This window comes from Leptidea sinapis, chromosome 32 (genome assembly GCF_905404315.1).
Source record: "Leptidea sinapis chromosome 32, ilLepSina1.1, whole genome shotgun sequence".
Lineage (NCBI taxonomy): Eukaryota > Metazoa > Arthropoda > Insecta > Lepidoptera > Pieridae > Leptidea > Leptidea sinapis.
In genome coordinates this window covers 3,185,363-3,200,673 of record NC_066296.1, presented here as the reverse complement: position 1 = coordinate 3,200,673, position 15,311 = coordinate 3,185,363, and the positions used below count along the sequence as shown (strand labels likewise).

At 33.7% G+C, this 15,311-nt stretch overlaps 1 protein-coding gene across 1 annotated transcript in view; it reads left to right on the top strand.

Moving 5' to 3' along the window:
• LOC126974532 (scavenger receptor class B member 1-like) overlaps nucleotides 1–15,311 on the top strand; it is a 113,764-nt gene that overhangs the window by 44,654 nt on the left and 53,799 nt on the right. Inside the window, exons 2-3 of the mRNA XM_050822048.1 lie at nucleotides 10,322–10,416; nucleotides 14,792–14,883. Of these exons, the coding sequence (XP_050678005.1) occupies nucleotides 10,329–10,416; nucleotides 14,792–14,883 (180 nt within the window). The 5' untranslated portion in view covers nucleotides 10,322–10,328. The remainder of the gene's footprint in view (nucleotides 1–10,321; nucleotides 10,417–14,791; nucleotides 14,884–15,311) is intronic.

The following is a 15,311-nucleotide window of genomic DNA, read 5'->3' as shown; positions in this document are numbered from 1 at the left end:
CAATACACATAATATTATATACTACAACTAGTAACTCTAGATCCACTAGTTCTCGTAAAACTGATTAAATCAAATCTTTTCAACCGCCAATTTACGGTTCACTTCAACAAATCCAAGTCTTCATGCTTTTTATCCCCTTATGGCATTCCTCAGGGATCTATTCTAGACCCATACTTCTTCCTTATACTTCTTAATGAGATATCCTTTCCAACCTCATACTAGAATATCGGATGACACACCTTTCTACACTTCATCTGACGATGTTGATCTTATAATTGATAGATTGGCTTAAGCTAAACGAGCCTAAAACGTAGGCTATCTTGATTATACATCATCATGTACCAAAATTAAGTAATGAAATCCCCTGGCGAATTTCAGTTCGGTATCTTTGAGTTTTAAAGTATAATAAACTAAACTGGTCCTAGTATGTTAAACGTAAAAGGCACCCAAGCCTGTGGTGTCCTTAGTTTTAAGCCGCATATATAATTTAAGCCCTTACATTAAACTGAGAATATAATATATACATCACTCTCGTTCGTCATTGCGTTACGTATGCATGTCACGTTTTGAGTTCTACCTGTTTATCTAATTAGAAATTATTTGAGATATTTCAAAATAAAGCAATAACAATTGCTTTTAATACCCTTTTAGAACAAACCTGACTAAACTTTACTAATAATAATTTATTTCTTTAAGAGAAATAAATTGTTTATGTCTAAAGTTTAGTTTAGTTTAAACATAGGTTTACAGAAGCTAGCAGTTTTTAGGCAAATAATGCCTGTACCAGGTGTCTCCGCTCTTTGATTTCAGCAATGTTTTACTTTAAACAAAAGTTTTATTGACATCGTAGTGAAATAATAATAAAGTTATGAAATGAATAAAAATTTACAATTTAAATATTTGGAATGTTTTTTTTGAACACCTTAACAATACAGCGACATAGATTTACAATAATAATCCACACGTTTTAGATTTCATTTTGAAACTGGCAAATATATTTTACTCGCGTAAAACTAACGATTGGAGCCCCGCTCGTTTCCTAATGCCCTGAAGTGCGGGGAGGCGAGGCGGCTCGCTACGAAGTGCTTGAATTGGTCGGATATTGTGAGGGACAAATTAATTATGTAATTACCTTTAAATTTTAGAGTATTCATGATAAACAAAAACATAATTGCAATTTCGTTTCATATGAGCGCGCGGCACTGTGCAATCAAGCGCAGTTAAATGGTGATTCTTGTATTTTTTCTTTGTTTAAAAATTAATACAATTTGTTTTTTCAAGGCATAAAAAGCGCTCATTTTTACAAAATTGATTCCTTTAGAATTATCTTTGGTGTCAGTTCAAACACTACCGCCGCTTCGGAAACAAATGGCGCTCTGGGAGAGAAGAAACGACGCAAGAAACTCTCTCATGTAACGCTTCTATTCCCTGTTCAATGACGTCATTTTCATTCATCATTATTTAATAAGAAGTCTCGTTACAGCTCTTGGCGAGTCAGGTTAGCTCCTGAAGATGCCACGTGTAGTAGCGAAGTGATTTTTTTGTGAAGATTGGCATTATCATTATTTTTTATCAATCAGTCAAATTCTTTATTTGCGTTTAAACATGGTATGTAACGATGGTACAATCTTACAGTTTCACATGTTTCATCAAATGGTACAAGTAATTAAACACATGTCAGTAGCAATAAATTATTAACTAACATAATAATAAAAAATACACTCACATTATAATAAAATAATTAATAAATATTGTTTAGTTAAATTGTTAGTAAAAAGTATATCACCACGTTACTCGCACTCAGAAATTCATTCATTAGTCGTATGAAATAATCGCTCACTTAATCCAGCAGTGGACAAAGGCGTGCCCCCAAAGATTTCCACAACTATCGGTCCTGCGCTGTCCATCTTGTGGGGGGCCTACAAACACTGCGTCTTCCGGTACGTGGTCGCCATTCGAGGACTTTACTGCTCCAACGGCCGCAATCTGTCCGTTGAACTATGTGCCCTGACCACTGCCACTTAAGTTTCGCAAACAATATGACACTGTAACTTTAAACAATTTATTTCTACTGTACAATTTATATGTAGTACCAGCCTCTTATAATGACAGTTTGTTTAAAATGATGCAAACTTTGTTTTCCTACAAACTTTAACTAAATTAATTTAAGTTATGATAAATTCAGATACTTGCTTTTATGAATTATTAAGATAATATTATATTTGTCGCCATTCTTTCATTTCTAATTAAGACTTAAATATTGGAGTTTGATACATATTATCTAAATTATAAAAAAAATCTCACTTAAAATCAAGTCGTCATCAAACATACAAGACAAAAATAATGTTCTGTATAATTTCTAGAAACTGTGACATTAATAATGTTAACACGAGAACCAAACATAAACTTGTTATGCCTACTACTCGGTTGGGTCGAGTTTGTAAGTCTTTTGTTGGGCGATGTATATGCTTCTACAATATGATCCCAGAAAAAATACAAAACAAATGTGTTACGAAATTAAAAAAAATTGTTAAAAACGTTTGTGTGGGAAAGGTATACTATAGCATAACCGATTTTCTTGATTACACCACAGACTGGGAATAGAGCGAACACCCTCAGGCTCTTTAATTATAAATGTTTATTGTACGATATTACATTGTTATCCATATTTTATATTAAAAAGCCCGCTGAGTTTCTTGCGCCCATTCTTCTCAGGTCTAAGGCAGTCTTTTTTGAATAAGTGGTAGTTTTTGACGTTCAATAAGTGATTTTGAATCCTATTTTGAATATTTGAATTTGAAACATGTTATTGTATAAATGTATATAGATTTCATAAAAAAAAAACTCTTATTTAAATCGTACACATATTCCCTATTCTCTAAAAACCGAATTGGTTCTAAGGCCCGTTTATGTTTTAAAACGATGAACCTCCAAATTTCTTAACACTTTCATCACCCATATGACGTGTAAGAAATATAAAAGGTATAATATAAAGATCTACAACTCGATCACGTACTTACTCATCGACGCAATCATTCTGCAATAGATTAACACTAATAATAGCTGGTTAACTCATCGCAATAATAAAATATGTTATTTCATTGCGATTTTGTACGTAGATATAAAAATTTCTTGTAACTTGAATGCAAAACGAAAAGAAAACTCTATCCGAGGATATATTATTTATAAGACATCACAAATACTTTTACAAGCTACCGGCACTTCTCAATTTTTTTAATCTTCGGCAGCAGGTGTGGCCGCAACGCTCACATCCAGGGGTAAGGATGCCACTTGACGTGAGCCTGGAGTAAATAGTCGACGCAGAAAGATCTCTTTTTCTATTAATTCTCGCTCTGGGCTATCGTCTCGGCGCCCTTCTTATAACTTGACGCCGACTTGTTGGTCTTTTGCGTTTCTCAACTTTGCTATATATATAGTACATTAATAATCACAATGAATATTTCGTAGATTAATAGAAAGTTTTATTCAAAATAGGATATAAAATCACTTATTGAAAGTCAAAAACTACCACGCATTCAAAAATGTATGCCTCAGACCTGAGAAGAACGGGCGTAAGAAACTCAGCGGGCTTCTTTTTTTCATCAAAAATACATTAAAATTTATTATTTAATAGCCTGTGGGCGGTCGCTCAATTCCCAATCAGTGGTTATCATTAAGAATGTCATTTATGTTATAGTAACCTTTACCACACAAACGTTTTTTAACAAATCTTTTGAATTTCGTAATACATTTGTTTTGAACGTTATCTGCGATCTTATTGTAAAAGCATATACAAAGCCCCAGTAAAGACTTACTAACTCGACTTGACCGAGTAGTAGGCATTATAAGTATATGTCTGTTTCAAATTGAAGATCAAATTATGATTATTCAATGTCTGATTTATAGGTCACTCTAATTATTGAAAGTCAGAAAACATCCACAGATAAAAACTGAATTTATACCAAAAATTATGGACGCTGCGGAATTCGAATTCGCGCGTCTCGGGTTAGTGTCTCTAGTTGATGTGGTAAGTGTACGGGATGGTTTGATACACGCCACGGCCGGCACAGCTCACTACAGCTTTGGAAATGTTGTATAATAATAATTATTATATTATTTACGGTCTTACTTACGCATGGTTTTTAGTGTACCGTATCTGTAATTACTTTAAATAAATGGTATGTTTGCTCAGATTTGAAAGAGCAACATCTCAAGTCAATTTCCTAATATGCAATTATTGGGGTTGAAGACACAACCTGAGAGTTATACCACCTTGAGCGAAAAGGCCATTTGTCTTATTGTGTACTTATTATAATAAATATCTTATTATAATTTATCTACTGTGGTTTATTAACAATTATTATAATAGTTTTCTATTTTGAGGCAGAATATTTAGGAATTTATACTAAAATACTTTGAAATCCTGATAAATAACTCATTCGCTTCACAAACACTACCTCTATTTTACCGAGTAATAGGCATAACAAGTTTATCTTTAAACCTACATACATTTCACTACCTAGAATATTCTAAAAATCAACTGTCGATTAAACGAAGAGCCCTCGTCAGCAGCAAAATAATGGTATTGCTTTGATCGACGACAATAGGACATAATATCATGAAAATAAATAAAATAAGCTGTTTTAAAACGCATTTCTCACGTGATATCAAATCGCCCCATTGATACTTAGACCGCTACCCATATATTGCAGGTTTCTTAACACTATTTTCGGAATTACAATTATGAATATATTTCAGTGTCACAGTTTTAATTTCGTGACCGCCCAGATCGTGATAGAACAGTGGTAACTGTGTCAAAACTGTGCTAATAACGAAAACACATAAATACTGTTCTGGCCATGAGTTTGAACCGCGTGTCACGATTCGAAAACAGGTGTAACTGATTGAGGCGAAGGTCTTAGGTCATTAGAGCCAGCTGGAAACAGACCAGCACTGCCTGGTCCTCTTCTTGTAGACACTGGTCCACGAGTGGACGCCATCTTGTCATTAAAAAACGCGACAAAGTCCACTGGGGAGGCAGGCGGGCTATACTTGGTACACTATGGTATAAAAGGATTTGTGCTCGATCTTCTGATCTCATGTTTAAATAATAGGGTTCAGAGGGTCAATGTGAATGGCAGGAGATCTCCTGGGACTCCACTCGGTATCCCCATACAAGGGTCAATTCTTGGACCCTTCCTCTTCTCCTTCTACCTCCATCTACCTAACCTTGTAGAAAAAAACACAATGTGGTATTGTTTGCGGATGACACTTTCACTCATATTTAAAGTGAAAAGAAGCCAAGTTTTATATGAAAAAGTAAACAATGCTCTATCTGACATTGTGTACTGGTTTAGCGCCAATAACTTATTGTTAAATAGTCATAACACTATATAATATATTAAAATTACCGTGCCAAATGACAAAAATATAGATGTGAATATCTTATTAAACGGAGAGGTTGTTACACCCGTGGAATCTGCTTTATTTCTTGGCATTACCCTTGATTCCAAATTGCAATGGGACCCCCATATTGAAGGATTGGCGAATAGGCTTAGTTTTGCAGCATATGCGGTAAAAAAAAAAATTAGAAGTTAACTGACATAGATACGGCGATGTCCTGTGGGATATTGTTATGGGGCAGTGCGGCCGATATTAATACCATCTTTATGCTGCAAAAGAGGGCTATTCGCGCTATTTATAAGGTCGCTAGGTCCTAAAGAATCATTTAGAGAAAAATTTAAGGAAATAAACATTTTGACTGTTGCTTCTCAATATATTCTGGAAAATGTTCTATATGTTCATAAGCATATTGACGAGTCGAGGAACACACATAAACTTGTTATGACTACTACTCGGTTAAGTCGAGTTAGTAAGTATTTTATTGGACGATGTATATGCTTCTACAATAGGATCTCAGAAAAAATACAATACAAATGTTAAGGAATGTAAACAAAATTTCAAATTCAGTGTTGTTAGCCCAGCAGAAATAATTAAAACTTTCAGATCCTTAGAAATGAAAAAAACTGCTGATATATGGGGCATATCTATAAAAATAATAAGTTCTGTTATTGACGTCATAGCACCATATCTAGCACTAGTTTTTAATAGCTGTATTGAACATGGCGTGTTTCCTGACCTTCTGAAGTATAGTAAAATTACACCAATATTTAAATCGGGACTCACTTCTGACCCGAATAACTATCACCCTGTTTCGGTGTTGCCGACCCTTAGTAAAATTTTTGAAAAAATTATTTTTAAGCCAAATGCTTACTCACTTTAACACTTATAAGTTACTTCATATAAAACAATTTGGCTTTACTAGGGGACGCTCGACTACGGATGCAGGTGTTGAACTCATCAGGAATATTTTTGAGGCCTGGGAAAAATCACAGAATGCACTTGGTATCTTCTGTGATTTATCTAAGGCTTTTGATTGTGTTCAACATTCAACGCTGGTCAGGAAGCTATGCCACTATGGTATAAGATGATCTGCACTCGATCTTCTGATCTCATATTTAAATAATAGGATTCAGAGGGTCGAGGTGAATGGCAGGAGATCTCCTGGGACTCCTCTCGGTATGGGGGTACCACAAGGTTCTATTCTTGGACCCTTCGTCTTCCTAATTTATATAAATGATCTACCTAACCTTGTAGAAAAAAAACACAAGGTGGTATTGTTTGCGGATGACACTTCACTTATATTCAAAGTGAAACGAAGCCAAGTTTTATATGACGAAGTAAACAATGCTCTATCTGACATCGTGTACTGGTTTAGCTATTATAACTTATTGTTAAATAATCATAAAACCAAATATATTAAATTCACCGCGCCAAATGTCAAAAATGTAGATGCGAATATTTTATTAAATGGAGAGGTGGTAAAACCAGTGGAATCTGCTATATTTCTTGGCATTACTCTTGATTCCAAATTGCAATGGGGCCCCCATATTGAAGGATTGGCGAATAGGCTTAGTTCTGCAGCATATGCGGTTAAGAAAATCAGACGGTTAACTGACATAGATACGGCGAGATTAGTATACTTTAGTTATTTTCATAGTATTATGTCCTATGGTATATTATTATGGGGCAGTGCGGCCGATATTAATACTATATTTGTGCTGCAGAAGAGGGCTATTTGCGCGATTTATAACCTAGGTCCTAAAGAATCATTAAGAGAAAAATTTAAAGAAATAAACATTTTGACTGTTGCTTCTCAATACATTTTTGATAATGTTTTGTATGTTCATAAGCACATTGAGTTCTAGAAACTGTGACATTCATAATGTTAACACGAGGAACAAACATAAACTTGTTATGCCTACTACTCGGTTGGGTCGAATTAGTAAGTCTTTTGTTGGGCGATGTATATGCTTCTACAATATGATCCCAGAAAATGTACAAAACAAATGTGTTACGAAATTTAAAAGAATTGTTAAAAAACGTTTGTGTGGGAAAGGTGATTATAGCATAAACGATTTTCTTAATGACACCACGGACTGGGATTAAAGCGAACACCCTCAGGCTCTTTAATTATTAATGTTTATTGTACGATATTACATTGTAATCCATATTTTATATAAAAAAAAAACCCGCTGTCGATGACCCTTTCCATACCTACTTTATAATATGAGCACTACCAAAAATATATGAATTTACTAATGGGTAGGATAATCATATAAGCCCATTAACCAAAATGTCATTCAAAGGATTAAAATAAGTGGAATCTGGACTGAATAAATATTTTGATTAAATCAGGATGGATTTCCATGTCAACGTTTGCAGGGGTAATGACCTACCGCCTTAAAAATTAAAAAGCTTATTGAAGGTAGATACATATATATACCTATATTAGTTAAGACGTATATTACCTAACAAACGGTCGAAAAAAAATTTATTCATAATTAGTTCGTAAACCTCCTCTAGCCAAAATATGCCTCTTTCATACTACAATGTTCCATGTTGAAAAAATAATTTTAATCTATTTATCGAGGTTTTGTCTCTGAAAATAGACAACTCACAGTGCAAAATAATTGTAAAACATATAAATTGTCATAGATTTAACCAAAGCTACAAATTGATTGAAGTAAATAAGGTCGGATTCATCTAATTTCATTCATCAATCAATTCTTATCAAATTCTTTCTTATAAAATTTTTTGTTAGGCCATATGTGACCCCAGCTTTATTTTTTTTATAAGCTGACTGATATCGAAAATTAAACTCAAATACGAAACAGCTGTTCAACGTCGGCCATGTTTTGTTATTGACGGCTTCAATATGGTTTATAGAAGGGTCTTCTATAATTAGTCACATCATCACTATCAGAGATATAATGTGTGTTTTAGGTCTAATATTATGCAATTATGAACACCAGTGGGAGTCTCCTTTGCACCAGATTCCGGCTAGATTATGGGTACCACAACGGTGCCTATTTCTGCCGTGAAGATGTACCCCCTTATTTTTAATAGTCTGCTAACTGAAAGCATTGCTAATTCTCATTCTGTCTTCTTCTATTGACCTAAGTCAGAATGAGAAAAAACACTCCTAAGCGGCTATTTAAAATTAGCGGACCATTATGAATAAGGTAATGTATTACTGTGTTTCAATCTGAAGCGTGCCGCAGCTAGTGAAATTACTGGGCAAATAGACTTGACATCTTATGTCTCAATGTGACGAGCGCAGTTGTAATGCCGCTCAGAATTTTTGGGTTTTTTAATGATCTTGAGCGGCACTGCATTGTAATGTCTTATAAAAAAAGCGGTCAAGGCGGGGTATTTCGCGCGGCCTTAAATCGCAAGATCCCCGTCGCCCTGTGCACTACGTTTCATACTTTGTGTTATTTTCAAGAAATAACACGAAATATGAGTTGTTCAACAAAGGTATATTTAGTTTCAATAATTAAATAATAATAATCAATAATAGCACACAATAGGTAATATGAAATAGATAAAGAGCGCAGTCAATTTTGCGTGTAACTCACACGAAGGCCTCAACACGACTGAGTAGTTGAGTACTAACTCCAACCTTTAGAATAACTCTCTCATCAGTTACGAACGTCAGTTTTGACATCTACAACTAAACGTCACTGTCAAACGATATACACAGGACGTTTCGTACGGAAAGGAACATAGACCTCACTCAAACGCCATTTCTGAAGGAAACAGCATTTGACGCCTTTAAAATAACGACATCTTTCGACTATTGTTTTTATAATCCGGCCATAGATAAAACGCTGTCTTGCTGACAAGGGTAGATTAACCACATCTTAAACCTCGAATATGTCATTTAATAACAGCATTAATATAATAATTCTAATTATAAATTAGTTTTATTAACACGAGTTTTAATCCTTTAAAAAGTATTTTATTTAAATATATCACTACTGGCATTTCATCAAAGAAAAACAAAGTCTTTGAGTTATTAGTAAGTTACAAAGGAGGCCCGGGCAGAAAGATACATAATTTATTATATCCTTTATAAATTGGTTCTTAAAAATTATTAACGGTAAGATTGAGTTTGGGTTCATTGATTTTGGGTGAATTGCATTAGAATATTTTCTTGAAGTACGTATATATTCCATGCTCGTAAACAGTGACAGGATGATGATGCGCTAGTCATTAATCTTAAGATAGGTTAAGTGATAGCAAATAGCCAGGTTTTCCCAGTTTCCTGGATTTTCCCCCACAAACTTTATGTATTCGTTTTTTAAGCATAATAAAGTTTTATCCCTCAACACGTAGATAGGGTTGTAGAAATAAGTTTTTCTGATACCTACATATATAAGGCTTAATTGTAAATTGCTTTAATAAGTAGATTATAAGTAATTTTGTATATATATTTTACTATCAAATATAGTAATTTGGAATTTGATTTTTTTTGTGACAGGATGACTCTGCAACCAGAAACTCTGCTTCAGATTCTTAAAGGGTTTTTATCATCGCTTATAAAATGCTCGCAAAATACCTTTATTTATTTACGGTGCGTGTGGATGATGCAACTGCTGTATTCGATGCGAAATTTATCCTAGATGATTTATGGCTACTTATTTCTTATTGTTTAATTTATTTCCTTTTAAAATTCACCGAGTGAAACGGTCGGGAACGGCTAGTGTTCTTAATATATTCCGATAGCACATAAATAATTCTGTAATTGTAAGGACATTTTGGAGATGAAATGCCCTATTCGTCATCAGTTTTTATATTATCAGTTGGATACTAGAAATTAACATTAAGTTGTTGGTGGGCAGGAGTGATCAACTAACATTTGTCACTTATATAAGATAAGTTTATAATATTATTAAATTATCTGTTTGTTTTGCAGATTAAAGATGGTCGTGGGACCGAAGAAGGTGATACAACAGGTTCCCAGCCGAATATCCCTTATGAAAATACAAAATTTCACAGCACATAAAAGACGTAAGTAAAAAAATATCTATTTAATTAATTGCTATTTTTTATGTTTTTAAAGTGATAACCCCCCTCCAGTGCTCTAACCAACAGAGCTAACCGTTCATCATTTGGTTAGAGCACTGGCACGGAACGCCAGAGGTCGTGGTTTCGAGTCCCGCATCGTTCATAAAATTTTATTTTTCAAATTTTATTTGTGTATTTAATTGCTTTCAGTAAAGGCTAGTTATTACTAATCCGTTTATTGCTTAAATCTAGTTTTTCGTTCAGGTGACTTTTTAATAAACCTTACTTAACAATTCATTCCGTAAGACTAGAAAATAAAAAAACTCTACCTACCAAAAGGTAGAGCATATAATACTTATATAGTGATAAACTAATCCCTACTAAAATTATAAATGTGTATGTAAGTTTGTTTGTTACGCTTTTACTACTAGCTACTAAACCGAGTTTGAGATTGAGATGAAAATTGGTACAGCGATATACTAGAGCTTTGGAAAGGACATAGACTATTGTCCCGGCTATTATCATAGGCTATTATAGGACATTTTGTCCAGGAAAAATCCATGGTACTCGCGGGGATTTTAAAAACTGAAATTCACGTCGATGAGCACATTTCAGATAACTATAGCAATAGTAAGTAGGTTTAGTTTGCCATAGCAATCTTCCTCGAAATAAGATTCATATAATATGTTGGGAACGGGAGCGAAAACGGGAACCGAAACTGGAATAGGACATGAGGTAATCTTCAATTCCAAACTTGCTTATTACTTTGAAAAACCCTTTATCTACGCGGACGTAGTCGCGGGCATCAGTTAGTATATAATAACTTTATTTTATAAAATTTTCTAATTAAATTAGGTTGTTCTCATACGAACTCCTCTCCATACGAATAAAAATGTATTATTCTAATACATATATGAAAAGATTTTTTGACGTGAAAATTGAATCAAGTAAAAATTTGATCTTAAGATTTACTACAATAATAAAATCCACAAAATAACATAGTTATCATCAGCATAATAATTGAAAGCATAAACAAACGAACCAGAGCGCCTAGACCTGACTTGAAAGTGTTGTTCAAATTAATGATTCAACTTCACCCCGACTCCGCGGCCGGCTGTAATGCAACATGCAATAGATGGACGTAAAACATGGCGGTGATGTTATAAAAGATTCACTTTAATAAAGAATTGTAGGCCCCCCACAAGATGGACCGACGATCTGGTCAAGATCGCCGGGGTAGGTTGGATGAGGGTTGGATGTCATGGTGGATGCCTTCCTGTAATGATAAATGATGATGATGATAATAATACTCGATAAATACCCAAATCAAAATATAGAGGTTGTACACAGTTGGAAAGCGCAATATGACAGAGTGAAGCAGTGCTGGAAACATTAAAAAATAATAGGCTTCCGAGCGCATGAACAATAGCGTATATTGTGTGCGTGTGTGTGTGTGTGTGTGTGTGTATATCCACGGATAGACACACACACACACAATATACCAGCTTACTAAGTGAAACTTATAACTATTACTACTTATCGATGTTAATGTGTGACGATTAGTCACGTTCTAACTTACACGAACTTAAAATTAAAATTACAAATCTTAATATATATAAATCTCGTGTCATAATGTTTGTCCTCAATGGACTCCTAAACTAATGAACGGATTTTAATGGTGATTACTTCATGGAGTGCAGTTTGGTCCAACTTGAGAGATAGGGTAGTTTTTATTTCGATTTGGGACCCATAAATATTTTTATTTTCAATATTTGTTTTGTATGGACATATTTTCTATGAGAGAATTTAGTGACGCACGGTTTGACAGTTCCGCTGTGAAACAATTTCACTCTAACAACAGGGAGCATATTTACGAAATAATTTTTGATGTTTTGAAATATAAAACAGTTGTTTTTCTACTATCTACAGAACAACGTCTGTTGGGTCAGCTAGTATGATAATATATATAAATGAAAGTTTGACAATGACACTTAACACGATCATCTACAGAACTTAATAAAGGCATAAAAGGCATTTAATTTCTCAAAATCGATTCTCATAGATTTCTTTTTTATTTCAGTTCAAATACTAGTATTGCTTCGGAAAAAGATGGCGCTCTGAGAGAGAAGAAATGGCAAAAAAAAACTCTCCCAGCATTCCCTTTACGCTTTCTGTAATCTAAGACGTAAAAACATCAATAAATTTACTTAATGATTCAACATGCTGGAAACATTAAAAAAGATATCCACGGATAGACACACACACACACACACACATAATATACCAGCTTACTAAGTGAAACTTATAACTATTACTAATTATCACGAACTTAAAATTAAAAAAAAAAAAAAAAAGTTTGAATAGCAAATTAAATTTATATTCTTGGATAATAACTTATCAATATAAGCCAATCCATTGTTAAGGTCATAATATTAATTTCGCAAAACTCGATATTTTAATAAAATATTTAATTGGTTTGAATTCGTTGTATTTGATTACGCAATTCTTAGTTGATATTTTAAGCTACACAGATGCAGATTTTATTTCAGCATTATGATAATTCATATTTATTTTAGGAAAACATAACGTTATTTGCTTAATGGCAAGTTATCAACCTTTTTACATCGAGTCACAATATTAAATTAATCTGCTTTTATAACTATTATATATTTTATTTATATTGTACAATGTAGTCATTAAAAAATTATTATCTTCAATCGTTTACTGAAAGTTTAACAACGACACTTAACACGATCATCTTCAGAACTTAATAAAGGCGTAAAAGGTATTTATTTTCTCAAAATAGATTCCCTTTGAATTATTTTTTATGTCAGTTCAAACACTAGTATTGCTTCGGAAACAAATGGCGCTCTGAGAGAGAAAGAAATGGCAATAAAAACTCTCCCAGCATTCGTTTTGCGCTCTCTGCACTGACCTCTACAATATACCACTGGACTGGCAGCTGTCAAAGTTCTCTTGTGCCTGTTTGATATTCGCCATTTTGGAGCTGTTGGCCATGTAGCGAGAGTCTGCGGTACTCAAAACTAGTGATGACAACCTCAGCAAACATCGATATGTGGTGAGAACCTATTTACAAAAAAAAATTGTGAACTTTATTACGTTGATTCTTGAAGTATAAATAACACGGAAAACGAACGAAATTAATTCGAAATGCAAAAATACTTCAGAGTATTGTACGTTCCTTCGCAGTCATTTGTTTTATACGACAAAATTAGTTCTCTGGTCGCTCGCGAGTGGCGCTTCAAATAGGCACAAAAAATTTGCTGTCAAACGTGTGGAACAGCCTGTCCAGTGGTATTTATACAGGTCAGTGTAATATTGTACTGTCATTGCTATTGCTATAAAATGATCATAATGTAGTAAAACATTTAAATTTATTTATAGATAGTGCATGACTGAGACTTTGATGTAGTGCTGGTCAGAATTTTTGGGTTTCACAAGAATCCTTAGCGGTACTGCATTGTAATCGGCAGGGCGTAGCATTTACCATCAGCTGAACGTCCTGCTTTTCTCGTCCCTTATTTTCATTAAAAAATTTAAACTTGTCTTATCGACATAAAAACGCACACAAACATATGCTATAACAAGATAGCTCACAATTTTATTAATATAATCATTTAATATATAAAATTCTTGTGTCTCGGTGTTTGTAGTTGAACTCCTCCGAAACGGCTTGACCGACTCTCATAAAATTTTGTGTGCATATTGGGTAGGTCTGAGAATCGAAGAACATATATTATTCATCACCCTAAATGTTAAGGGTTGTCCACTCCAAATTTATTTCTTTATTTTTAGATAATTTATTTATTTTTTATTTTATTATGATTCAGCATTAAAAAATACATACAATGTAAAATTTTCACCTTTCTACGATCAACCCATGTTTTTTAATCGCGATTTTTTATATTATTCCGTTCCATGAACAGATCCGCGGGTTGCAAGATGGCAATCGAATACAATGCTTATAATAATAATAATAATATTGACACACTTTTTTACACAAATTATCTTGGTTCAAATTAAGCATATATAGCCTGTGTTATGGGTTGCAAGACAACGATTATTTTAATACAATATACTTACTTAAACATACATAAATACACTTAAACATCCATGACTCGGAAACAAACATCCAAATTCATCATATAAATGCTTGCACCTACCAGGATTCGAACCCGGGACCTCTAGCTTAGTGGGTAGGATCGCTAACCACTCGGCTATACAGGTACTTATAGTACGATACATTTGGTAGGTGTGAGAATCCGTCAGTTGCATCTATTTTTTATACCCCAAAATGATTGATTTTTGATTTTTTTGTTGGGTCAGCTAGTATATTAATAAAAGAATTTGTTCACAGAGTCGTTTGTCACAGTGGTGTACGGAACCCTATTCATAATTGCAGGCATTATATCGTTTGCTATAAATCCTGCGGAAATATACACAAACTGGGTAAGTTTATCACTCAATTTTATAGTTTGCTTAGTATGAGGCTTGCAGATAGGTAATTCGGTTGCCCAATTTTAAAACACAGTAAGGGACAAATTTCACAAAATGAATTTCTTAGCATTTTTTGCGTGAAAGTAATTCAAAATTGTCCTGTTAAAATTATATTTTTGTCCCTTACTGTGTTTTAAAAATGGGCAGCCGAATTGTATATTCATTTACAGCCGTTTTCAATAAGCTATCTATCCTTAGTTTAACTTACTAGAGGTAGACAAAACTATCCTTTAACGCTTACTTACATTTCAATAACCTATCGTCTAACATCTAACCTATATTGGACATAACTATGGATAGTATAGGTCTTGTCATTAAACGGTGACAGCAATTTATCCGTAACTAGAGATACGTTATTGAAAACGGTTTGGTTTAAGGCT